The sequence below is a fragment of the Dromiciops gliroides genome, chromosome 1 (assembly GCF_019393635.1).
Source record: "Dromiciops gliroides isolate mDroGli1 chromosome 1, mDroGli1.pri, whole genome shotgun sequence".
In the NCBI taxonomy this organism is placed as follows: Eukaryota; Metazoa; Chordata; class Mammalia; order Microbiotheria; family Microbiotheriidae; genus Dromiciops; species Dromiciops gliroides.
The window spans coordinates 101,534,260-101,560,907 of record NC_057861.1 but is presented as its reverse complement, the minus strand read 5'-3'; the positions used below and the strand labels follow the sequence as shown (position 1 = coordinate 101,560,907).

The 26,648-nt window shown below is 38.0% G+C and overlaps 1 protein-coding gene across 1 annotated transcript in view; it reads right to left on the bottom strand.

The window, feature by feature from the left end:
• ASAP1 (ArfGAP with SH3 domain, ankyrin repeat and PH domain 1) overlaps positions 1 to 26,648 on the bottom strand; it is a 375,367-nt gene that overhangs the window by 44,654 nt on the left and 304,065 nt on the right. The window contains 8 exon segments of the mRNA XM_043965620.1: positions 993 to 1,078; positions 1,208 to 1,394; positions 4,963 to 5,054; positions 8,790 to 8,923; positions 12,126 to 12,289; positions 19,458 to 19,468; positions 19,470 to 19,507; positions 24,078 to 24,165. Coding sequence (XP_043821555.1) covers positions 993 to 1,078; positions 1,208 to 1,394; positions 4,963 to 5,054; positions 8,790 to 8,923; positions 12,126 to 12,289; positions 19,458 to 19,468; positions 19,470 to 19,507; positions 24,078 to 24,165 — 800 coding nt within the window.

The following is a 26,648-nucleotide window of genomic DNA, read 5'->3' as shown; positions in this document are numbered from 1 at the left end:
ATCTATCTATCTATCTATCTATCTATCTATCTATCTATCTATCTATCTATCTATCTATCTATCTATCTATCTATCATCTGTCTGTCTATCCTCTCTCTCTCCCAGCTTTACATAAATTTTATTCACCAATGTGATTGGTGGGGACATAGTTTTAACCTTGTATTTATTTGGCATTTATCACTCTTAAGATGTTATTTTTTTTTCCTATATGTTTGTCCTTTCCACACTAACTTCTTGGCAGCTTCCTCCATAATCACTGGATACCAACGGAACTTAATTACAGATCATTTAGCCCAACTGCTTCCTTTTTCAGATCATGGAAATGAGACGCTAAAGATGAAGAGCCCAAGGTCATAAAGCAAGTTCCTTGCAGAATGAGAACTGGAACACTTCTATAAACTCAGCCCAGCATGCTTTCTACCGCTATACAGTTCCTTCCCTTATAATTCTGTTAACTTAAGGAAATGTTGTATTATTTCACCTTTTCTTAAACATTTGCACAGGCATTTTTCCTTTCAAAACATTTTTTATTTCCCTCATTGAGAATCTTTTAGGTCAAGGCATTGTTTTGATGCCTCATCCTAAAGTTGCCCTTTCCTCAATGAAGTACAAAAAATACTTCAAAGTCCACTGGCATTATCGCAGTAGGCAAAATGTATGGAGCATTTTCAAGGCTAACATAATATTCTTTGTGAATGCCAAATTTGAATAATTATTTCCAACAACTCCAGTAACTTGAAAATCTGCAATTATATAAAATATAAATTTGGGAATTGTCATCTACTTTATAAAATGATTGTTTTATTTACAAAAGGTTTCACCTCAGATTTCAAGATGGTGAGACCCTTTTACTGACAATATTTGATTTACACAAAATTTTCCAAGGCAAATCTATTATACAAAGAGAGTTACATCTGTAGCTGGTGAGACGCATAGGAATGTAAAATTGTGTTGATGTTTTCAGTTAGCTCAATATTGAGAACAAACCATACCAGTTTTGTACAAGAAAGTCAACCAAGTGTAGAGATGTCTGGTCAGCAGTTCGGACTGCAACATGAAGAGCTGTTTCACCTGGCTCCTAAAAATGGGAAAGGCAAGATATTAGAAGGTTATCATTTTGTTGGGCCATCTGCTAAGCAAATCCCTTTTCTCCTCTGTAATGATGCAGTAGAGTCTGTTGCAAATTTTTGAGTGCTGAATGTCTTACCTGTCCAGGCTCCGATAGTGGCTCCATTAACTCCACCCCCTCTGCATAGACTTGAATTAGTGCAAGTAAATCCCTAGATTTGACGGCGTCAAGTAGTTCATTCAATTTAGCAGAAGAAGATAAACAGGTCTTCCTGGAAAACCTATGATCTACATACTTTGCAGTGATATATTCTTTACGTGCAGTCCTAAAACAAAATAAAACAATTTGTTATTGCATTTCGAATGAGGTTATTTTCTATGGAACAATAATGTGGATGGTTTGGGGGTTTGTTTTTTTTGGTTGAGGGTCAGATGTGATTATTTGTTGTCTGTGTAATTTCATCAATAAAGGAAATTTCTAGTACAGAAATTCTACTCATGTAGGTCAGCAACTTGTTTATAACTTAATAGTCTTAGATAGTTGGTTGGGGCAATGAGAGGTTGGGTTACTTGCCTGGGGTCTTACAGTTACTTATGTATCAGAGGAAGGACTTGAACCTAGGTATTCCTTATTCTAAGCTTGGCTGTCTACCATAATCTCTTTCTTTCTTAAGATTGGGTATATTATATATACACAAACATCTTTTTCAGAAAAAAGTAGTTTCAATGAGATAATACTACTGTACAAATATAGTTTCCTAGTGTAAAAATTATATGTTTTTATAGTATACTAGTCTTCTAGTTAGGAGACTGAACATTACCATCTCCTATTACTAAACAGAACTGAATGTAAAAACTGAGGCAGGAAAAATAGCTAAATAACCAAATATAAAAACCAGAAAACAATATAGGAAAAACATAGAGGATGAATTATAAATCTTCAATAAAATTGTAGCACTATAAAAGACCTTAGAGAATAATGAATTCAACTCCCTCATTTTATGGAGGAGGAAGTTTACTTGTTCAAGGTACGAAGCTTATTGGGACTAGACATAGATCCCAATTGTAGATCCTGGGTATCCAAATGAAATGAGATTCCATATGTAAAGTACTTTATAAACCCCAACATGCTACAAAAAGGCTAGCATATTATTTTTCTTTTTTTTCTTTTTTTTTTTTTAGTGAGGCAATTGGGGTTAAGTGACTTGCCCAGGGTCACACAGCTAGTAAGTGTCAGGTGTCTGAGGCCGGATTTGAACTCAGGTACTCCTGACTCCAGGGCCGGTGCTCTATCCACTGCGCCACCTAGCTGCCCCAGCATATTATTTTTAATATAACATGCTGAATCTTTTTGTTGATAAGGGCACATAGTGGTCTCCTGTGTGAAGACACTAATGTTTTAATGATGTTGGTGTAGCTGAAAAAAAAAAAAGGCAAATCCTTTGTAAATAGTGTATATATGAAGAGTCAGTTACTTTCTCTAGGAAATATGGAATTAGCTTTCTCCAAAAGAGCCATTCCCTATATTTCATTACTAAAGCCCAACTCAGTCTAGCTGTAGCTACTGTTGCTTCCCAACATCTGCCACCCATACTTGAAATGCGGTTGATACTTCTCTCTTCTAAGTCAATGTTGGCAGCCAAGGGGCCTATCCTTCCCCAGGGAGCATATGGTACTTCATCTTTTTCTGGCTGGTCACTGGAATGTTGTGCCTTTCTGACTCTGCTCAATGGTCCATGATTTCATAAATGTCTTCTTGAAAATATGCTTTCAGAGTACAACTCAGTCTTTTTCTGCTGTTCACAGTTGGCTGGGTTGGAAGAATTTCCCAGATGACTGAAAGTATAGTCTAGTTTTCCACTGCATCTTTTGGGCACATGACTTAAGTACTGTATACATAAGGCTTAGAAAGTTTTCTTAAAAGTCAGTTTCCATAGGGAAGAAAGGGAGAATGTTTGTATGCTATGTGCAGAATGTAGCATATTTTGGAGGGAAGCTACATTATTATCATTTCAGTAATGAAGAGGCTTCTTTGCTTTAAAGTTTTTAAGGAAATAGGTCTTTTGTTTAGAAAAGAACATCTTAAAATTATACTTAAATAGCTTTGTGATCTTATTGATCAATTCACAAATATTAAGTGCCTACCATGTACCCAAAACTATGCTAAGTGCTGAGGATAAAGACACAAAAATAATATAGTCCCTTGCCCTGAAGGAGGTTAGAGTCCCTCAGAGGAGAAAATGTGTACTTATGTTGCTATTCAGAAAATATTTACAAAATAAAGACAAAGGAATTTGAGTGGGGGACACCCGAACAGCTGTACAAGTCAGGCAAGGCTTCATGTGTAAAGTAATAGTAGCTGAGTACTGAAAGAGATTGGGGATCCTAAGAGAAGGAGTCGAGGTGGGAGTGCATATTAGGCATGTGGGCAGCCAGTGCACAGGTATAGAAAAAGGGAGGGAAGTATCATGGGTGAGTCATAAGGCAAGTTTGACTTGAAGGGGGAACAATGTGTGTCCACAGATCACAACTCATCCATGGCTGGAATCACATGTGAATCTTCTTCTTATCCTCTCACAAGCTGTTTAGAGGTATTCCACCCAATGTGTTCTGGGTTGTCCTTGATTTTTATTGAAATTGTGACAACACTTTGGACCACAGAGATTGTCCATAGGCTATCCATCACTATCAAGATGTGACCACACAATCCATTTCTTTGCTTATATACTTTTCTGATGACATCTTTAATATCAGGCTTAGTGTTCGGCAGCCTGCTCAGGATACCTAAAATCATCACTGGTCTGTGCTTGTAGTAGCCTCTCCAGCATTGCAGATTGCAATCCTTTTCTGCCTTAATGGTGTTCATCAGTCATCATGGTCAAAAATGGTCATCACCTGGCTTTCTGGTTTCAGATGTATCATAGATGAATATAAATAAATCTATAGTTTTCCATGTTTTTTATTTCAACTGATGGACGAATGGACTAATCTGATGGACTGATAGACACTGAAGAAAATATTTTAAAGAACAAATGCATGCTGAGTGACTAGATTGGTGAGATACGGCCAGTATGGTTAGACTGGAGAGGGTGTCCAGGGCAAGCATTTGGAAAACACACTCAATTTGGAGTTCAAGAGAGCTGGGTGTGAACAAATCACTTTATTTTTCTGGGCTTCAGTTTCTTCATGTGTCCAATGAGATGATCTCAAACATCTTATGACTGCTTCTAAAAGGATTGGCAAGTCAGAATAAAGCCTTAGTAGTCATCTAGACCTAATTCCAAGCAGGACTAGGATTTAGCCATATATGGTAGGTGTATGTCCTGTTGCTAATGGTCCTGAAAAGCACACTTCTCAGTAAAGCATCTCTTTTTTGTTGTGATAGATACTATGGAATATTGCTATCATAAGCAGATGCTTTTAACATTACATATACAAGGCAAGTCTATAAACGTCCACTATCATTTACTACTTTTTTTTTTTTTGTGAGGCAACTGGGGTTACGTGACTTGCCTAGGGTCACACAGCTAGTAAGTGTTTTGTCTGAGGCTGGATTTGAACTCAGGACCTCCTGACTCCAGGACCCGTGTTCTATCCACTGCGCCATCTAGCTGCCCTGTCATCCACTATCATTTAAACAAAGCCAAATAATGAATTCTTTACCATTGAAAATAAATTGGAATAATATGGACAAAATACTTCCTAGTAGACTTAATTTTCTGTTTCTAAAGTTGTTTTGTCTTTTTTTAAAAAAACAAGGGGCATTAGAATTTGAGCCTAAGTTTGAAGTGACATCTTTGCATTGCACTTCTTAATGGAAACAAACTTGAAAACTTTTGGAAAGTAGGGAGAATTGATAAATGAAAGACAATTTAATTTTTAAAATTTACTTACATATCACTTGAAGGAGTGGGCTTTGGTGAGGGGCTGGGTAAATTCCCTTCCATAATTTCATTAAAACTATTGTTTCCTACGTTCTTGGCCAGCTGTAACAGAAATACAAAATAATATAGCAGTCTCCATTTACTACTGCTCTATTACTACAGTTATGACATATTTTTGGGGAAGCCAGATAAAATATTTCCCATAATTTTGTGAAGAACTCATACAATTCTTTTAAAAAATATTTCCTGTGTACATAATGTATGCAAAGCATTGAACTCTGTGAAGGAATTAAAGATGAATAACACCTGGCTACTGTCTAGTAGAAGGTTAAGATAGGAACACAAACAGCTTTCCTATAAACAGAACAAGGTAAGTACATAGCCGAGGTAAAAATAAATTATAATAGTAATTTAAAGAAAAAAGTAATATCAATTGGCAAAGGGAACATCAGGAAAGACTTCATGGAGGAGGTGACTGAGTTGGGTCTTAATGGATGCACAGGATTTCAACAAGTAGAGATGAGGCACAGAGAAGGATGTTCTAGGTGTAGCAAAGGCATGGAGTATGGGCTTTTTTCCCCCAGGAAATGATTGCACCTACTTCATTTAATTTGACAAAGGAAGTAGTAGGAGAAAAAGACGGAGATTATATTGAAGCTACGTAGTAGATGAGTTTGATCCTTAGGCAAAGGAGTTTGGATTGTTACCAGTAAGCAATGAGCTTTTTGAATAAAACAATGATGTCATCAGACCTATCATTAAGACTACTTTGCATGGGTGAGAAGGATGGAGTGGAGTTAGGAGAGTGTTAAAGCAGGAAGGCTGATTAGTATAACTATTCCAATAATTCAGGACAGAAGCAATCAGGACTTGAACTATCATGATGGCAATTGGACTGCTAAGGTCAGGAAAGATGAAAGACATTGAAAAGGCAGAATTAAAAGGATGCAGGGGCTACTGTGGAAGAAAAGGGATGGGGTAGAAGTCATGAATTAATAAGGTCAAATAAAAGCACTAAACATACTTGTCTTATATAAATGCTAATATTTCATGCATGCTTGCCTTCAGGAACCAACTAATGATCTACATTTCACAAACCTTTAGAGATAGGTGAATCTAATTCAATCCAATTAATTTCATTTGAATTCAATTCAACAATTATTTGATTAAGTGCTTACTTTGTGCAAGATACTGCTAGGTGTGGGGATAAAAACAACTTTTGCTTCCTGTACAACATACAGAAGGAAGAATGTAAAAAAATACAAAATGAGATAGATAGATAAAGAGAGAGAGAGAGACAGAGACAGAGAGAGAGAAAAAGAGAGAGAGAGAGAGAGAGAATGAGAACAACTGGGTGAAGGATTAACAGGAAAGGACTTGTGTAGGAGGTGGCACCAAGATTCTAAGAGGCAAAAGTGGGTGAGACATTGGGAGAACATTTGGATAAAGGTACAGAGATAGGAAATGGGAAAGCTATGTAACCATAACTTTAGCATACAAACTCTAGTTCATACTGATGGTGTCTAGAATCTTATTAAATAAAGACTTTTTTAGGTTATCATAAATCCTAGCTTCAGCATATACTTGCCATCTCATTCCAGACTCATTTCCATCAAATTTCCAGCAAACAGTGCAAATTTCACATTTGGGGATCTTTATTGATAAGGTATGAGGTAAAGAACTCTATGCAACAAACAAGTTACTGGTAGAGGGAACCATAAGTGATATTTTGCTGTTGGAATCAAATGATGCTGTTCCAATATATATTTATCCTGAAATGTTCTGTGATGAGTCAGACAAGTATTCTTTAGGTATTAAGCTTAGAAATGTTTATGTAACTAGCCCTTTAAGAAGTTCACTTAAGAGAATCAAACTACTGGGGTCCACCGGTTGAGTCCCTCAACCAAAATCTGCTGATGAATCTCACTGTCTTTTTGGGCAACCTGGAGGTTTAGAGAAATGGAATCTAGAGTTGGTAGGCATCATAGAAATTGTTGGATCCAAGTGAGGTACTAGCTGGTTAGTAGCAGAACTAGGACAAAAAATTAGATCTGATCTGGCTTATGAGATGTGTTTTATCCCCTGAAGCATGTCCTGCTGATTTGGGCATTTTACTCTTGGTTTCTTGGTGTTATCATTCCATTTCCCACTGTGATTGAGTGGTTTTAGGAGGTGTCAGGGATTGTACAAGATTTAATTACTAGCCAAAGAATATGTAGGGAATGTAGGGTATCTTTTTTTGTTTTTGTTTGTTTGTGAGGCAGTTGGGGTTAAGTGACTTGCCCAGGGTCACACAGCTAATAAGTGTCAAGCATCTGAGGCTGGGTTTGAACTCAGGTCCTCCTGAATCCAGGGCCAGTGCTTTATCCACTGTGCCACCTAGCTGCCCCATATGTAGGGTATTTTGATAAACACCTAACGCCTGTGTAGAAGATAATAAAAATGTAGCCCACTGCTAGACTTGGTTTAATGTTTAACTTAAAAGTAGCTCTAAAGGAATTGTTTAAGGTTGTGGAGGGGACAAAGGAAGATTACAACTGGAGGATGTAGAATTAAGGACAAAGTGAGTTTCTGATGACTCATAACAAAACAAGTCACTACAATGATTTAACAAGAAACTCCATATTCATACATAACTTCCTAGTAGTTAAAATAACTTATGATTAATTAAAACTCTGTAATTCCTTCCTTTAAAAAAGCTATTACGAAGTTAAAACACAAGGATGCTCAGTTTCCCTCCTACTTTACTATATATGATTATATGTTGTGTCAAGATAATGGAATATGGTAGATGAGGAGATTTAGCAGATTCTCAGGGGCCCACCTGGAGATCGATCTAAACTGATTGAATTTGGGGAGAGCAACTGACTGCTGACCGGCTTACTTCCAGTTAACTAGATTGTAAGCACATCTGGCTAGTACTTAAGAGGGTATTGTTCTCAGAAGCTTCAAAACTTTGAACTTTACATTGAGACCACCTTCTGGCCCAGTGAACCAATGAATTTGAATGACACTAGCCAATCAGCTTGAAGAACCTCTCATTTCTGGGAGGGGAACACGAAGGAGGAAGCAGATGCTGTTGAGAGAGTTCTCTCTCTTTTGGTGTGAGACATCGGTTTGGTGGCAGAGGACTTCAGAAGTGGGAGGTTTAGGAAGGCGAGGATTTCCAGGCTATAAGAAATCTGTTCTCAATCTTTCTCTTTCTTTTACTATCTTTCAATAAACCCTTAAAAAACCTAAACTCATTTATCAGTGATTTTAGTCAGTTTTCCCCCAAAACTGGGGGGACAGATTAGAACCCACATTTAGAATTTTAAATTATACTATACACACACACACACATTTACATATATACATATACATACATACATACATATATATATACATATATACATACACACACACACACATACACACACATATATACACGGTTTGCAAGCTTAGGAAGCACATTAAATATTGAACTTAAAATAATTGATGTATAATAAATTGTAATATAAAGATTTCACTTGAGCATTCTAAAGGAGTTTGGGAGATGCCTCAAGCTCCTTCAGATTCATGATAGTTTGGTTAAACTTTTGACTTGGTAGTCATGACACTATAAACCCATTAGTGATTCATCACTTATTCAAGAGAAAAAGGAAACTGTTGATTTTACTTAGCATACAAATTATAATTGTCCCTAATATTTATATAAAGATCCACTCAACTCTCTGAACAAGTAGTTGGCAGAAATGTTAAAAAAACCAAAAAATCAGAATATAAAGAAATATAAAAAGGAATTTCAACTTCATGCTAATGAACTGAAATCTTACCAAAGTACAGAAAACAACTTACCAAGAGTTCAGAAGTTCCTAATTTGTCTAATTCCAAAGACTGAATACGAGAAATATGAACCCCCATTTCCCTGTGGATTCCAGAACATTCTATACAGGTCAAAATACCCAGGTTGGTTGAAAGCCACGTGGGTTCTATAGAAAAAGGTTTTAAAACACAGAAAAACAAAACATTTTAGTGCACAGTTCATTTTGGAAGTGGCTGATAAAATTTCAAATGAAAATAGAACCAGACCCATACTTTGAAGTATAAAAATGTGCAACTGAAAACAACAGAAGAACTAGATTGTTAGAAGGGTTGTTAGAAGTCACCTAGTGTAAACCTTTCCATTTACCGATGAGGCTACTAGGACACAGAGAGGTTAAGAGATTGTAAGATTTGGAATTAGGAGGGTCCTTGGAGAATTTAGTCCAAGGGTTCTTAACCTGAGGTCTGTGAACTTGGTTCTTTGCTTTTAATATTTTGGTCACTCTGATAATATTATTTATTTCCTTTGTAATTGTCTGTATTTTATTTTATGCATTTAAGAGCATTCTAAGGAATCCTTAGGTTTCACCAGACTGTCAGAGAGGTTCATGACATACAAAAAAAGGTTAAGAACTTTTACTCTAGATAGGAAAACTGAGGCCCCAAAGGTTGAGGTAACAAAATTCCACATAAGTAGAGCGAGAATTTGAACCCAGTGATGAGTCCTGCCCAGGGTCACATAGGAGGGGTGAGTGGCAGAGAAAGGAGCACCACCTAGATCACCTGGCTCCTTGTCCAGTGTGCCTCCAATTCTTCTTCCTACCTCCCCTAATAAAAGAGGGTAAGAATGTTTTTAATTAAAAAAAAAAATTCTGACCTTAATGAACATCCCCTTCCCCAAGAGCACATTTTCATATACAAATAAGAATAGAAAGAGGATTAAATGTGAAAATGCAAATCCCTTCTACATATATTTTAATATACATGTATATTTTTTGTTTGTTTTGTTTTGTTTTGTTTGGCAGGGCAATGGGGGTTAAGTGACTTGCCCAGGGTCACACAGCTAGTAAGTGTCAAGTGTCTGAGGCTGGATTTGAACTCAGGTACTCCTGAATCCAGGGCCAGTGCTTTAACCACTGCGCCATCTAGCTGCCCCTATATATATATATGCATATTTAATAAATACATAGCAAAATCAACAAGCTACTTTCAAATAAATACTGCTTGTCTGTGCTTTCCTCTGAATTTCCTTCCATTTTCTCTTGTGCATTTTAAAAAGTGATTTTCAAGGACACCCCCCCCGCTTTGGGTAGGTCTATCACTTCAATGTCTAAGAATTATGATAGGAGAAATTAACATGGGGAAAACTATATCTTACCATGTTAGTCTGAATTCTCTTTATAAATATCTAAACAATTGAGATAGTGTTATAAAATAAATACAGAATTTTTAAATACAACCAAATCAAACCAAACCAAAAACCCATGATTTTTTCCATCCAACACAAAATTAGGATTTCTATGGGGCTTATCCTGGAGAAAAAAAAGGAATGATGCACCCTTTCAAGTTTCAGTTGTAATAAATTCTTGGAGGCCTCACAAAAGTACTATTTCCCCACTGCTCCATGTTCCATGACAATGATGGATGGTATAGCTATTAACTGCTGTTCACAGGGGACATGATTCTATAGCTAGCATTAACCTATAAGCTACAACCAGCATTAACCTATCAGTCCTGGTTATGGCTTTTCTTTGGAGCTTCTGCTGATAATAAGACAGCTGTTAAGTAATGAACACAACACTTTCCAGAGGACAAAAGTTTCTTTTTGAAACTCCAAGGAACATAGTGACAATGGGAATTTTTTTCTGAGAAGGCAAAAATTGTGATATTGTGTTAAAGATGCTCCCTTTAAATGCCAAACTTCTTGGCAACCGATCTTCCTTGAAGACCTACTAGGTGTAGAGATTTGTGCTGGACACTATGGGGAACATAATATTGGCTCACATTTATAAAATTCTTTAAAGTTTACACAATGCATTCCTTATCACAATTCTATGAAGCAGGAAGTGGAAGGATTAGTATATCCTTGGGTAAATGAGGAAACTGAAACTTTGAGAACTTGTGTCTGACTCATGGACATACACATCTAAGGCTAAATTCTAGTCTAGGCCTCATGACCCAACACACCTTTCACCACATAGTCCATTGTCAACCAATAGGTAAGGTTTGTGTGCTGCTTACGTAAGATATCTATATCTTCCCAGGTTCCATATAAAAATATAGGGGCAGCATGGTCGAGTGAAAAGGACATTGGACTTGGAAGCTCTGTCACTAACTAGATGGTTGTCCCCAGCAAGTCACTTCTTATCTCTGGGCCTTAGTTTCTTCATTTATAAAGTGAGGATAATATTTGTACTAGCCCCTTAAGAGCAGCTCTGGAACAGGATAATTTATGTATAAATGAACAAATGAATGAATAACAAGAGCATTCACTAAGTACTGACTTATGTACTTGTGTGCTAAATATTGGGGAAATAACCATGTATAGTCCCTCCTCCTTTGAGATACACATATCCTAATGGGAGAAGGAAGCATCTATAGGAGAGTATCGGTCAGAGTGGGATATTTTGATTTGGAAAATTACAAGAACAGTGAGTGGAGCCCTAGGGGACTAAACTGCTATTCTTTCAGGTAATACAAGTGAAAGGACACTGTAACCATAAGGAGTTATATAAATGTGCACTACTGAGTTATTATTATTTATAAGACAGTTTCCCTGCCCTTGAAGAGTTTACAGTCTTGTTGGGATTACACATATAGAGAAATAAGAAAAGATGACTCTGTAATCAAGTTTGTATAGACCACAGATGCTAGGAAATACAGAGGAACTTGTAGAAGGCAGAGATCCATAAAGTTTAAAGGAGTTTGGGGTTACTTTGAATGGTGGTTAATTTGGGGATGATACAGTGAAGAGCGGAGGCTTTTCCAGGCATGAAGCACACTGCACATAACAAAAAGCAGAGGCTGGAATATCCATGGTTTCTGTAGGACATAATAAAAAGACTGGCCTTTTTTGGGGGGGGGGCAAGGCAATGAGGGTTAAAGGACTTGCCCAGGGTCACACAGCTAGTAAGTATCAAGTGTCTGAGGTCAGATTTGAACTCAGGTCCTCCTGAATCCAGGGCCAGTGCTTTATCCACTGCGCCACCTAGCTGCCCCTAAAAAGACTGGCTTTTGAACAACTAAATGATGTAGCATTCAGCAGAAACAGAAAGGAAGTTCAGAAAGCTAACTTAAATTTTGGGGGAAAATCGTTGATAAATGGCCTTAATTGGCAGAGAATCAAAGCAGAAGGAATGGCTAGAATACCTGATGAGCCACAGTCACAGCAAACATCATTCCCAGGTAATCTCTGGATGTCATCAATAATGGCTTTGGTCAGGTCCTCTAAGCTGTTTTCTCCAGTGCTCTGGTCTCCTCGGAAGGCCATGGTTAATGCTTCTTCTTTGCTGTTTGTCAATACTGAGATCCACCTGTTTCAAGACCAAAAAAAAAAAAAGGAGGGCTTTCAAAAAAGTAGCCTTTTTCTCTCATTCTTGCACTATTTCAGACACAGACACAAGTACACAGGCACCCTACATGGTACAGTAGGAGAAAAATCCACTGGATTGGGAATCAGAGGACCTAGGATGAAACTCTGGCTCTTATACTTTTTACCTCTGTGACACTGAGCAAGCTATTCAACCTTTCTGGCCCTCGGTTTCCCTGCCTGTAAAATAGAAGGGCTGGACTAGGTAACTGAGAAGGTCTTTTCCAGTTCTAAATTTAAGGTACTATAATGCTAAGGACTTTTAAAATGAGAGTGGAAAAGGACAGGGAAAAAGGATGGGGGGGGGTCTAAATAAAAATTCTGTTAATTATTGGGAAAGAATCTGAAATGAAGAGAATGAATAAAGAAGTGAAAGTGACAGAAATGAGAAAATAAAAATTGTTTTTAAAAAAAAAAACCTGGGCCAGGGGAAGCTAGGTGGCACAGTGGATAGAGCACCAGCCCTGGATTCAGGAGGACCTGAGTTCAAATCCGGCTTTAGACACTTAACACTTACTACTAGCTGTGTGACCCTGGGCAAGTCACTTAACCCCAATTGCCTCACCAAAAAACCAAAACAAAACAAACAAACAAAACCCTGGGCCTAAGGAGACACATACCACAAATGTCCGTTTGTCCTAGGTTAACAGGTAAAATTGGAATGGCACTGCTTGTACTATTTAGCTCCCATAATCACTGAGGATTAAAGTGAGGTAATGTACGTGAAGTATTTTGTCTTTTTTTTTTTTTTTGGTTGGGCAATGAAGGTTAAGCGACTTGCCCAAGGTCACACAGCTAGTAAGTGTCAAGTGTCTGAAGTCGAATTTGAACTCAGGTCCTCCTGACTCCAGGGCCAGTGCTCTATCTACTGCGCCACCTAGCTGGCCCGTGAAGTATTTTGTAACTGGGAAGTGAATTACAAATAGAAGCTACCATTTTAATTTTCTGGAGTGAGATCAATACCTGATGAGCCCATTATATGAAAAGGCCCAGGGATCACAAGACCAGAGTTATGAAGCTTTATGTGTTTGGCTTTTAGTTTCCTTATCTATAACATGATAATATTGGTCTATGATCTTTAAGGTTCAATTTAGTGCCAACATTTTATAAGTGTATTATTTTGCAAAAAATGGTCTCATTCAGCACCAGGCTGAGAAGAAATGGTTAGAACAGGAGAAAGAATATAGGATAAGTAGAATAAAGGACTAGAAGCCAAGTTCTCAGGAAGATAATATTCCTCAAATTTCTCATGTGATTTTGCCTGGTTCTATCTTTTGCACATATTATATTCTATGCAACCTACCTCACAGGGTAGATAGTTGTTTGCATGTTTTCCCAACCCAGTAAATTGTGAATTCCTTGAGAGTTGGGGCTCCTTTGTATCCTTAACAATTAGCATAGTTCCTGCCACATAGTAGTTTACTGACTGACTCACAGGGTTGTGTTGAAGAAACAATGTTAGAAAACTCAAGAAGCAGTAACAAAAGTGTGAATTATTATTTACAGTTGGTTTAAAAAAAATCCTATTGTATATAACTCATTTATGGTATTAGATTATAAGCAAAAGTGTAAATTATTAATATTATCAGTTTCTTTAAAAAATATCAGTTGTGTATAAGTCTTCTTCAGGGCAGCTAGGTGGTACATTTGGGAGAGTACAGGGTCTGATGTCAGGAAGACTCATCTTTCTGAGTTCAAAATATGGCCTCAAACACTGAACTAGCCATGTGACCCTGGGCAAGTCACTCAACCTTGCCTGCCTCCATTTCCTCTTCTTTAAAATGAGCTGGAGAAGAAAATGGCAAACCACTTCAGTATCTTTGTCAAAAAACCAAACCAAACCAAACCAAATGGAGTCACAAAGAGTCAGACATGACTGAAAATGACTCAATAACAACAGATAAGTCTTATTCATGCTACTAGACTATAAATTCCTTGAAGGCAGGAACTGTCTCATTTCAGCATAGTAATCCCCGCATCTAGCACAGTTCCTTGTATACAATAGTAACAAGACAAATAGGAGTATATACTAGTGGCAATACAGACAGAAGAATTAACTTAACACGGGAGTAAGCGTTTCATCTTTTTTCCTTTCATCTCTAATCATTCATAAGTGCCCGTGAAGGTGAATGACCGAGCTAATTATAAAGATTCAGAATGAACGGATGTGTCTTCAAAATTACAGTTTGTATTCATTCAGTCAGTAACTGGTCCTTAGTCCTAAGATAAAGGTTTGCACTTTACTCTCACGTTTGCATAATAGATACATGAATCCCTTTTCCTGCTCACTTTCAAGGGGTGTGGGACAATGAACCCAATTGCTGATTCCCTAAGGGAATGAGGATTATCATCATGAGGAAAAGAAAACACACTTCTCAGAGTCGCGGTATTCCTTTCTAGAAAGAAGACAGCCCATGAGGTCAGAGGGGCTGGTTGTGAACCCCATCCTTCTTCTGGCTTCTAACTTCTTTTAACTTTTTTTGGGGGGGTCTCATGAATAAAATGAAGGGATTAAATGAAACAAACTCTAAGGTCCCTTCTGGCTCTAAATCCTCCCATCATCAGCTTCTCATACTTGGTTACAAGACTAGAGTATGCAACTCCTGTTGTATACTCTAGGTGGCACTCTCTTTCAGCTCTCTGTTACCAATGCGACTAGCTGATGAAAACAAGCACTACTCCCCTTGGATAAAGAAGGAACACCACACTCAGGGGAGGGATGGGCATATTTTAGAACTTTTGGAGTGACTCATTGTCGTCACTTGATGTCCAATTAAAAAGTATCTGACAGGGAAACTCAATAAACTTCAGAGCTTAAACCTGAGTTGACTTTCCAGCTGTTTTTCTAGTGAATACATTTATTCATCAGTGTGGGAACACTCTGATGAGAGCTATTTGGAAAATCGAGCTTTCTACCTTAATTAGAGTCTATGAGTAGTGTGGTAGACTTTAGTTCATACCTTATAGGCTTCAAAGCTGGCAGTGAAATGAGAGATTATCTAGTCCAGTCCTCTCTTTTTTTTTTTTTTTTAAGTGAGGCAATTGGGGTTAAGTGACTTGCCCAGGGTCACACAGCTAGTAAGTGTTAAGTGTCTGAGGCCGGATTTGAACTCAGGTACTCCTGACTCCAGGGCCGGTGCTCTATCCACTGCGCCACTTAGCTGCCCCCAGTCCTCTCATTTTAAAGATCAAGAAACTGCATCCCATAGTTTAAGTGATTTGCCGAAAGGAAAACATTCAACAGAGCAAAGATTTTAACCTAGGTCCTCTGATTATAAAACCATTACTACATATAAAACCTAAACTATATTTGGGGTAGAAATATATAGGAAAGTGGGGAAAGAAGGGTCTAAAGTATAAACCATGACAAAAAAAAAAAAAGCAGGGATCATCAGAAGGGTACAAGAAGTAGGTAGAAAGGAATCTATGAGACGGGCCAGAAGAAAGAGAGAGAGGGAGAGAAAGAGAGAAACAGAGAAAAAGAGAGAGAAACAGAGAGAGCCGGACAGAGAGCGAGAGAGAGAGAGAGAAAGAGAGAGAGAGAGAGAGAGAGAGAGAGAGAGAGAGAGAGAGAGAGAAAGAGAGAGAGAATTTACACACATACAAATAGAACCCTAAGTCAAGTGGAAACATAGTTATCAAAAAGCCCCTATGTGAAAATTAAGAATGAGTAATTTTTCTTCCTTTGACTGTAGCTAGTACAGAATTCCTGATCAAAGAGAAATCTGAGCCTCAATATCATTCAATTCCACAAACATTTGTGGGCTAGGCACTATTAGGGGCCCAGGATGTAAAGATAAAAATTACATAGTCTCTGCTGTCAAGGAGCTTACAGTCTCCCCTGGAATGTAATCATAAAAAACTTAGTTCACTAACTGAGCAAATGTCTATCAAGGGACCACTATGAATCCAGTACTTTTTAAGGTCTCGAAAGGTGGGAGAGGGGGTGGTTTCAAAAGAATCACTGGATTGAACTAAGGGAGTTGTCTACTCCAACTTCCCACTGGATGTTAGAATCCCTTCTACTTTATGGTTCTGCCACTTACTCCCCATGGGACCTTGGGCTAATCACTTTACTTTTCTGGGCTTCAATTTCCAAGTATGAAAAAGGAGAGAGGGTTAGATGGAGGTCACTTTTAATTTACTAATTCTAAAGACATATAATCCTTTACTGGCAACATTCAATCATCTATCCTCTAGCAGGGCATTTCCAGTGATGGAGAGCTCACCATCTAAAATATGACCCTGTTCCCCACATGCTTATAATCTTGTTGAGAACAAAGGAAATGGCCCGCCATTAGTAACAACGAAAGGAAGGGAATGATAATTTGTCGACATGCACTATTACTGATAGTAATAGGTGGGCACACAGTAGATGCTTAATAAATACTTGTTGACTTGGTTTCAAGAATTCAGAGAATTCTTGCATTGGTTTGGGAAAGGAACCTAGGTCATTCTTTTTCACTTCTTTTCCCTTGCCTCAACAAAATTCTATTAATGCAACTCTAAAAAGTTTTCTTTTTTTTTTTTTTAAATCTCACTTCCTTTTAAAACAAACTTGATAATGAAGCATCAACCTAATTAAATTTGCTTTGCAATTATTTATGCTTAAATATATTCATTTCAAAGCATACAATATTATAACTTTCTAAAAAAAAATCATTCCCATTAAGTATCTATCAGACTTGCAAGGGAATTTAGAGATTATGTAATCCAATTCCTCCATTTTAGAGATGAAGAAACTAAAGGCCAGAAACGTAAAGTGATTACCCAAGGTCACATAGGAAATACCTGGCAGAGTTGGGATTTGAACTTGAGTCTGCAAATAAAGTGCTTATTTTACATATACCATTTCTTTTTGGTGAGTGCAATTGGGTTAAGTGACTTGTCCGGGTCCACACAGCTAGTAAGTGTTCCAAGTGTCTGTGGCTGGCTTTGAACTCCAGGTCCCTCTTGAATCCAGGGCCAGTGCTTTATCACTGTAGCCACTAGCCTGGCCCCTACTATACCATTTTTGACATAAAATATCTACTGAATGAATGAATATATGAATGAAAAAGGGGCGGACTGAAGGGAGGGTAATGTTGGAAACGGCAGGCACACCAGGAGGTTCTGGAAATGTTTGCACCCACTCAACTGTGGGGGAGGAAAAGAAGTCTGCTGCTACCCCTCCCCCCCCAACTCTATAAGCACGAGGTGGGTGGAAGCTATGGGGGATATTAAGAGGGGTGAAACAAAATGAGGGCCCAGGAACAAAAGGAATCAAAACTTAAATTCATTAACTTTTTGAATGATAGATAGTTAAACAGAAAAGAAAGTAAAAAAAAGACCTAGAATAGTTTCTTTTTAGAAAGCTGGGAATTGTGCTTTAAAAATTTCAAGGAGAAATTAAAAAAAAAAAAGACAAAGGACAGAATGAAAAAGAGAAGTTTATCTTCTCTAGGGCTCAGTAGAGTGATTGATTCTCAGGGAAAAAACCCAAAATGAAATGGAGTCAAATATGAATAGGGATAGCAAAAATGCAAAGATCTGTTGACTAGGTCCAGACTCAGTACTTCAGATTTTGAAGGGATCTCAACTGGGCATCCAGTCCAACCTGTACCTGAACAGGAAAAGAATACCCTCAGCAGGATACCATCAAAATGGTACTCCAGACTCTGCATGAAAACCACTAATGATAGGGAACCTATTATGCCCTGAAGGAGACCATAACACTTTTGAATAGCTCTCATTGATATATTTAGCCTCAATTTGCCCCTGTAACTTCAACCTTTCACTCTTAGTTCTACTCTCCAGGGCAAAGCAGAAAAAGTCTAATCACTCTTTACATAACAGATTTTCAAATACTTTTAAAAATAGTAAAGTTCATCTTTAGAGACATTCAAATCTATTTTATGGGAAAATTCCCATTAAAAAAAAAAGCCTGCAGATGTGGTCTTACCTTCAACATTTTACTTTGTAATCTATCACTGGCCACATTTTACTGTGCCTCTCCTGTCTCCATCAACCAATCTACAAGTATTTAGTAAGCATATACTATGTGCTTACAAGTAAAATGAAGTATTGAACTAGTAATTTTAAAGATCTCTTTAAACTCATACTCTATAATCTAAGAACCATGGCTTTTGTAAAACTTAAAATGGACAACTTTTATGGGCTGTTGACCTTGATCTGTTTAGGGAAATGATGAACAGCTTATAAATTCCTTTAAGTAAGATCATGTGTTCTGTATCCTCTGTAGTTCCTAGAATGGTGTTGGGTGCATAGGAAGCACTCAGTAGTTGCTGACCAAAACAAAACAAAGCAAAAACCAAACCCAAACCAAACCAAACCAAACGCAGAACCACAAAATGCATCTCACAGTGAATGATATATGGGAAAGCACTCAGCATCTTAGAGGACATGTAGAATGTAAACTCTAATAGAACTCCTTTGCGAAAGGGGACTATTTGTTTGTTTACCTTAGTATCCCTAGAGCCTTACAAAGAAGCAGGAGCTTAAGTGTTTTGGGAATTGAAAAGTCTTCTGAGAATTCATGGTATTGTTATTAATTAATTCATAGTTGATTGAATTTCTCCTACTCTTCCTTCTTTCTGTGTGTTTGCTCACCTTTTCCCCTAACCTCTCAAAATCATAAGCCATCCTTCAAGCCCTAACCCAAGAGGCATCAACTCCAGGAAGCCATATGGTCTCTTCTCCAATTCTTTTTTGTTTGTTTGTTTGTTTTTTGCGGGGCAATGGGGGTTAAGTGACTTGCCCAGGGTCACACCAGTTAGTAAGTGTCAAGTGTCTGAGGCCAGATTTTGAACTCAAGTACTCCTGAATCCAGGGCCGGTGCTCTATCATTGCACCACCTAGCCGCCCCTCTTCTCCAATTCTACCCACAACTAGAATGATCTTTCTCTTCCCCCACAGAACTTTATCACTGTGTGCTTAGTATATTCTAGTCTATCTCCCCTAGAACTATAAACTCCAGGAGGGCAAGAAGTGAACCTTTGTATCTTTCAATTCTCAGCACAGGGCCTTGCACAGAGGATGGTACTACTTAGTACCTGTTTGCTTTCTTTTAATTTGTCCAAGTGCATCAAATTATTGTTTAAAAAAATACTCACGCTACATAGTCCTTGCTCATCTTCTGCTTGAAAAGTGGTAGTTCTATTATCTAAAAGCACACAAAAAAAGAAAAATATTGAAAAACTGTAGAGAACCTTTCATTTTAGATCATATTCTAAAAGACCACCTAATAATCAGCTACCATTTAGGTACTGGATTCATTTTGTCTTAGTTGATGTGTTCTGAATGAAACAAATTCTATTCAGTCCATACTTACCTTCCGAAGCATAAAATTCAAACAAACCCAATATAATACCTAATATATTTCCAAGAGATTTTGGTAACAAAATAAGAACTGCCTTCCTGTGGATTCAATTATTTTTCCTTTCCCTTTTCAATTTTCTTTTTAAGTTTCTTTTCCTTTTATTTATTTTTTTCTTTTTCTGAGAAATCATTGATCCCAAAGCCCCTCTGCTCATTCAGGAGATTAAATTCTCAGAAGAGTAGGCAGACCCGATTCTACCACAGAGAAGCCTAAGGAAGCTTTGGCTACTGCCTGGTAAAATAAGGCTGTTTTGAGGAAAAGTTAAGCCCTTTCCCAAAGAGTCATCTTAAATCAGTTAAAGGTGGATGCTGAAGGCTAAAGGTGTAAGCAGGCTTGCCAAGAGTTGCAAAAGCAGCTTGTTTTGAAATGCTTCACTGGTGCCAAGCAATTCCCTGTAGTTCAGAATTTACTGTGCTTCTTCTTTTTTTTGATGAGGCAATTGGGGCTAAGTGACTTGCCCAGGGTCACACAGCCAGTAAGTGTCAAATGTATGAGGCCAGGTTTGAACTTGGGTCTTCCTGAATCCAGGGCTGGTACTCTATCCACTGTGCCACCTAGCTGCCCCCTGCTGTGCTTCTTAATGCACTCCTGAATCTAGGAGGTGGGTGTAGTCTACTGTGGTTATGCTGCAATTTAAAGAATAAACTTTTAATAGTATCAATGATCAATTCATTCCTTGGTCTTATGAAACAGAGTAAGCATGGTATAGTACATAACATCTTAGGCTTGAAATAAAGGTTCACATCTGTTCCAGACTCTTATTAGCTGTGTGACCCTGGGCAAGTCATTTAATGGTTCTGTGCCTCAGTTTCTTCAACTTTAATACTGGGGGTAGGAGTAGGGGGTGGTGGCTAGACTTGCTGGCTTCTAAGGTCCCCCTTCCAGTTCTGTTCTTTCTCTGTGATCCTAACCTGGACAAGTCACTTCACCTTGCAGAATAACCAGTCAATTGTCTAAGACTTGAATTAGCAGAAGGGTAGTCGATCTGCACTATACAGGGAGCTTTCTTGGTTGAAATTTTCAATACCAATGAAATCATAGAACCAGACAAAAAGAAAAAGAAAACAATCAACCCCCCCCCCTGCCCCCAACTCCAGCAAAAAGTGACATGGCAAAAGGATCACAGAATTTAGAGCTGGAAGAGACTTCATAGATTGTTTAGTGTAAGCTGCTCATTTTACAGAAGATAAAAGCAAGCTTAGGAGGCAAATGACTTGTTACCATGTTCACAAAGGTAAGAAGGAGCAAAGCTGGAATCCATGCCTATCTTCCCTTACTTCCAATCCAGGTCTTTTTCCACTATAAATTCTTAATGCAAAGATAAATTGCTCTCACACAAATGCTCAGATCAAAACTTTCTAAAGGGCATGAAACCATTTGGGGAGGGGGGCGGTGGCTCTCTGCAATGAAAATGTTATTGACTATGGTCCTGCTTACCCTGGGTTCTAAGTCAATTACTGGAACAGCTAGGATGTTTAATGTGAAGTGGCTAGATACCTACTGTAATTTCCAGTCATCTTGCCAACCTATTCTTTGCAAAAGGAATCATTGTGGTTCAAACGCATTGGATTAGAGAGGGTTTGAAATCCCTGATGTGTTACTAATATCCTTAACAAGTTTTTAAATACTCTGGGCCATGGCAAATGTGGAACTGGATTACATTCAACAGGTCAGACAAGGGGGCCCATAGTATCAAGGGTGTGGCTGAACCAGATTAAAATATAAATGGGAAATAGTTAACAAAATAAATACAAGCATAATAGAACATAGATAATATTACTATGTGGTTTTCTAAGCCGATATGTAGCCACAGTGATCCTTACAGTACAATTAATGGCTGTGTTTGATAGCACTGGATTAGATGATTTCTAAACTTGCTACATGTTCTAATTCCCATGATTCTATGAACCCTATGGATTTTGTTGCTTTTATTAATTGATTATAGGATTAAACCTGTAATCAGGCAGCAACCTAGACAGAAAGGAAAAAACCTGGCAAACTGAGTTAGGCTGACTCTTTTTTCATTTCAGTGAAAATATTTGAACATCTAAATGAACTCCAACATGAAAGCCATCTTTCCACTTCCTTTAATCTAGGGCTGTCTCAAACAGCTTCCTAATGGGGGCAGCTGGGTGGTACAGTGAATAGAATGCTGGACTTGAGTTCAAATCCCTCCTCAGACATTTATAAGCTGTGTGACTTAATCCTCTCTTATCTTCAGTTTTCCTCATCTGTAAAATCGATATAATTAATAGCACCTGCTCCACAGGATTGTTTTGAGGATCAAATGAGATAAGTTATATAAAATACTTTGCCAAATCTTGAAAAAAACAGGAAATATAAAAGAGTGAGAATTTGTGAACTATAGAACAGGCGGTATGGAATCTCCTTTTCTGAAAGACTGTAAGGACTAGATCTGAACTTATCTGTTTGGACTGTGTCTGGTACAGTGTTCCCTAGAGGGAAGAAGATGCCACTATATATAGACTCCCCTCGAGAACACAGTTTATTAGAGCTGAAACAGACCTCCAAACCTAGAAGTTAATAAAGAGGGGGAGGGTTGTTTAACAAGCAATGTTTTTTGGGTTTTTTTGTGAAGCAATTGGGATTAAGTGACTTTCCTAGGGTCACACAAGCTAGATAAGTATCAAGTGTCTGAGGCCAGATTTGAACTCAGGACCTCCTGAATCCAGGGCCAGTGCTCTATCCACTGTGCCACCTAGCTGCCCCAACAAGCAATTGTTAAGCGCCCCCTACTATGTGCCAGGTACTCTTTGGAGTGCTATAAGCATATATCCCCTTTTCCCCCTCACAATAACCCTCTGAGGTAGCTGTTCAGTTTCATTTTACAACTAAGTAAAACTGACGTCAGCCAGAGATAAGTAACTAGCCGAGGATCACAGTGGGATTTGAAAGGCAGATAGGTGGCGTGGTGACCTTGGGCAAGTCACTTAACCCCAATTGCCCTGCCCCAAAAAACAAAACAAAACAAAAACACAGAACAGTGGGATTTGAAGTCACGTTTTCCTGATTTCAGGCCCTGTTGTTACTCAGTCGTTCAGTTGTGTCTGACTCTTCATAACCCCATGAACCATAGCATTCCAGACCCTTCTATCCCTTGAAGTCTGCCCAGGTCCACATTTGTTGTTTACATGATGCTATCTATTCATCTCATCCTCTGCCATCCCCTTCTCCTTTTGCCTTCACTCTTTCCCAACATGAGGGTCTTTTCCAGTGACTCTCATCTCCTCATTATGTGGCCAAAGTCTTTAAGCTTCAGCTTCCATATTTGACCTTCCAGTGAATCGCCTGAATTAATTTAAGTATTGACTCATTTGACGTCCTTGCTGTCCAAGAGACTCTCAGAAGTCTTCTCCAGCATCCCAATTCCAAAGCATCAATTCTTCGGTGCTCAGCTCTCCTTATAGTCCAACTCTCACATCATACACGGCTACTGCCAAAACCATAGCTTTGGGTGGACTTTGTCAGGGATAGCTCTACTTTTCAGTAGGCTTCCCAAATTGACTGTAGCTTTCCTTCTAAGTAGCAAACGTCTTTTAATTTTATGGCTGCAGTTGCCATTGTTATCTTTGAGCCTGAGAATATGGGTGGCACAGCCACTACTGAAAAAAAAGGTCTCCTGGCTCCCAGGTTAGTGTTCTTTTCACTAAGCCTGAGATTCTTAACCTTGGTTTTTGTCTCATGGAACTCTCTTAGTCTGCTGAGCCTATGGACCCCTTGTCTCAGAATAATTTTTTTCAAAATGTATAAAATACATTGATTTAAAAGGGGAATGTATTATATTGAATTATATTCACCAAAATTTTGAAAGTTAATGAAGTCCAGGTTAAGAGCCCCTGCTCTTCTCATAGTGCTTCTATTCTCTACCCATTGACTCTATAATGCTGGAACTTAAAACAGATGCAAAGGTACCAATAAAGTTTTTTTCTAAATCTACGTTCAAAGCACAACCCTATGTTGACTTTAACTCTTTTTTATATACCCAGCACTTAGCATAGAGCCTGGCACATAGTAGGCATTTGATGAATATTGATCAATTGATTGCACTGTACTCGCTTAGGTCCAAATGTAGTCTCCAGTATTTGTGGTTGTCACTGATATTAGTGAAAGTTATGCATGCTCATCAGCAGATGACATAATATATGAATTATGTATGATAGGAGGTCTTAACTGATCTCCAGGGAGGTTTACCTATTGGAACTCAAATGAATCATTAAAGTGATAACTTTAAGGAGACTTGGTTAGTAAAAGCAGTCGCTGAAAAATCCCACTACATGGATATGCAGAGCCCCAGAAATCACAATTACTGATTCAGAGGAAAAAAATTACATACGTGATATCAGGTCAAAAGACTTCTTATCTTCAGCATTCGGTTTCACCTGGCAAGTAAGTAGGTTCAGTTTTGCTGGTTGCCTGTTGGACTAGAAAAAAAGAAATACATATTTTTCTCAAAGACCTCAAACATGTCTCAAGAAGCTTTGCTCATGGTCAGTCCATATGTCTCCATCCATCCATCCATCCACCCATCTACCTACCCACCCACCCACCAAGGTAGTTGTGAGAAGAAAGCTGGGCATTATTGTTGATACCAATACTGTTGTGATTCATTTTGGGAAAGCCACTTGCTTTCTGAGCTTGCTTCCCTGAAAATAATTATTTGGTTAAGTCTTGTCATTTATCCCACACGAATTTCTTTAGGTAATTAAATGCCTGAATGAATTCCCTATAAGACTATGTAATTAATTTAGTGATAAAGCAGAAGGGAAATGGGAATAATTCATGTCTGCTTTGAATTAAGATCGCATCAAACTAAGTTTTTAATGTTTAAACATTAAAATTTTTATGACTCAGGAAAATTTTGGTGAAAGGAATTAAGATGACAAAAATTTGGTACATTCAACACTATATTTGATCCCATCAATCACAAATATTAGCAAATACTTAACACTTTGTGTTAGCCCCTGGGAATCATTAATTCAATTTTGATGTGAAATTCAAATTATTTCAGAGAATGCACAATGCAACAATGACTAGCCTGAAGTTACTGTTTATCGAATCCCTCAATCATGTATCTCTGAATTAATATAGAAAGAAAAAGGAAAAAAATAGTTAGGAAAAGTTTAAAGTGAGTGAAAAAGATGCTGTTTTGTAAGTAAGGCTTTTTTTTTTGGAAAAAATCATGCAATAAATACATGGAAGTTTAGCTGTTTAAGGAACTATATTTTTGATAATATAAAATGTTCAAATTATATTGAAATCTTTTAACTCATATGATTTATACTTCGATTCTTAGAGGAGAGGCATAACTTTGGCCCATTTCTGCTGCCCAGCAGCAGCATTCTACTTCGAGAAGCAGCTGTGCATAGACTGCATCAACACATGGGAAAACTTTTAATTTTGTATAGAAAAAACCCAAACACCACCTTTCAAAAAACAGAACCCAAAATTTAGTCCTTCTGACCAATAGGTGGCATCAGAGCATGACAGCCAACTAGTTCAACAGAAAAAGCACACGAATGCTGAGTGTTGGCGATCAGCATATTTTTCACATGTTCTATCAGCGATGTAACTCATTAAAACTCTTTGTTAACCCAGAAAACTTAAAGCTAACCATTAAAACACCCCCTACTGTGGTGAAAAGAATGCTGTAGGAGGAATCAGAGGACCTGGCTTAAAATTCTGAGAAAACGACTTGTGTGAACCCTGGCAAATCACTTTAATTGCTCTGAATCTCAGTTTCGTCAGCTGTAAAATGAAGTGATTGGCCTAGGTGACCTCTAAGCTCACTTCTAACTTCAAATCACTGTTCCTAAATGCCCAGGTACATTTTATTATCTTTCTCATTCATTTAAAAATTTTCCTTTGTAAATTCACTCAATCTTTATTGATTTAGAGAAAAAGAAGTCTCCTTTGGAAGTTTTAAGGCTCTACCTTTAGACTCATTCAATGTCAAAGAACCCAGGAGGTTTTTCTCTTAGGAGCCAACTGTTTCTATTCCTTTTCTCAGCTCCAAATAGTCTATTCATATTATCTAGGGCATCTTGGCTAATCAGGGGAAGTCTTTAATTTGCTTTTTCAATCTTCTGGCTGCCTGAGTTCCTACAGCTTCCCATATCCCAGAAAAGACAGGGGAAAAGGAAGCAAATCTCACCTCTGAAAGTACAGTACTGGCCCCTTCCAACTTCCCTACTCTTTCCTCTGACTTTTCCAATGTATTTTCTTTCATTTATTCCTAAGTCCTCTAAAAATTTTCCACCTCGAAGACACTTGCATTTCCTTTGCAGAAAGAGACAAGCAGGGCCAGGGCCTGTCTAGCTAATGCAGGGCTAGGACCTCTCTAGCTATAAGTAAACACTAGCATATTTACAATGTTGAGTGAACCAAAATTCATATCAACATGAGCCTTTTTGTCCCAGCTCACATTCACTGGTTCACCTTAGTTCTTTATCTTGTTTCCCCATTTGTCTTTTGGGTCTAGTTGCTATCATGTTGTCAACCTGTTTTTCCAGATTCTGGAATGTTTCTGACCCTTGGTTTTTGTTGTTGCTGTTACTGTTTAATTATCTTATGATAACTGACCCTTTTGTTCCCAACAACATACATTTTCATTAATTGAGAATTACCCTGTAAATTCTTCCCTTACCAGGAAAGTTGGCTGGTATCACTACCTGCTCTACAAAGATCTCTTGGCTGTAGCTCCAGTTTGGTTTTAACCATACTCTGAACTAGTCGAATTTATATAGGGGTTACTAGCTTAATTTGTATACAACAGCACATTTCTAAAAACCCTGTTCCTACTAGCAACAGTTCAAGAGAGTAGCTTAGGTTATCTAAAAAGATTTCTTTTGAACTGTTTTTGCTTGGAAGTCCACATATATGCATCACATACAACAAGAAATAATTT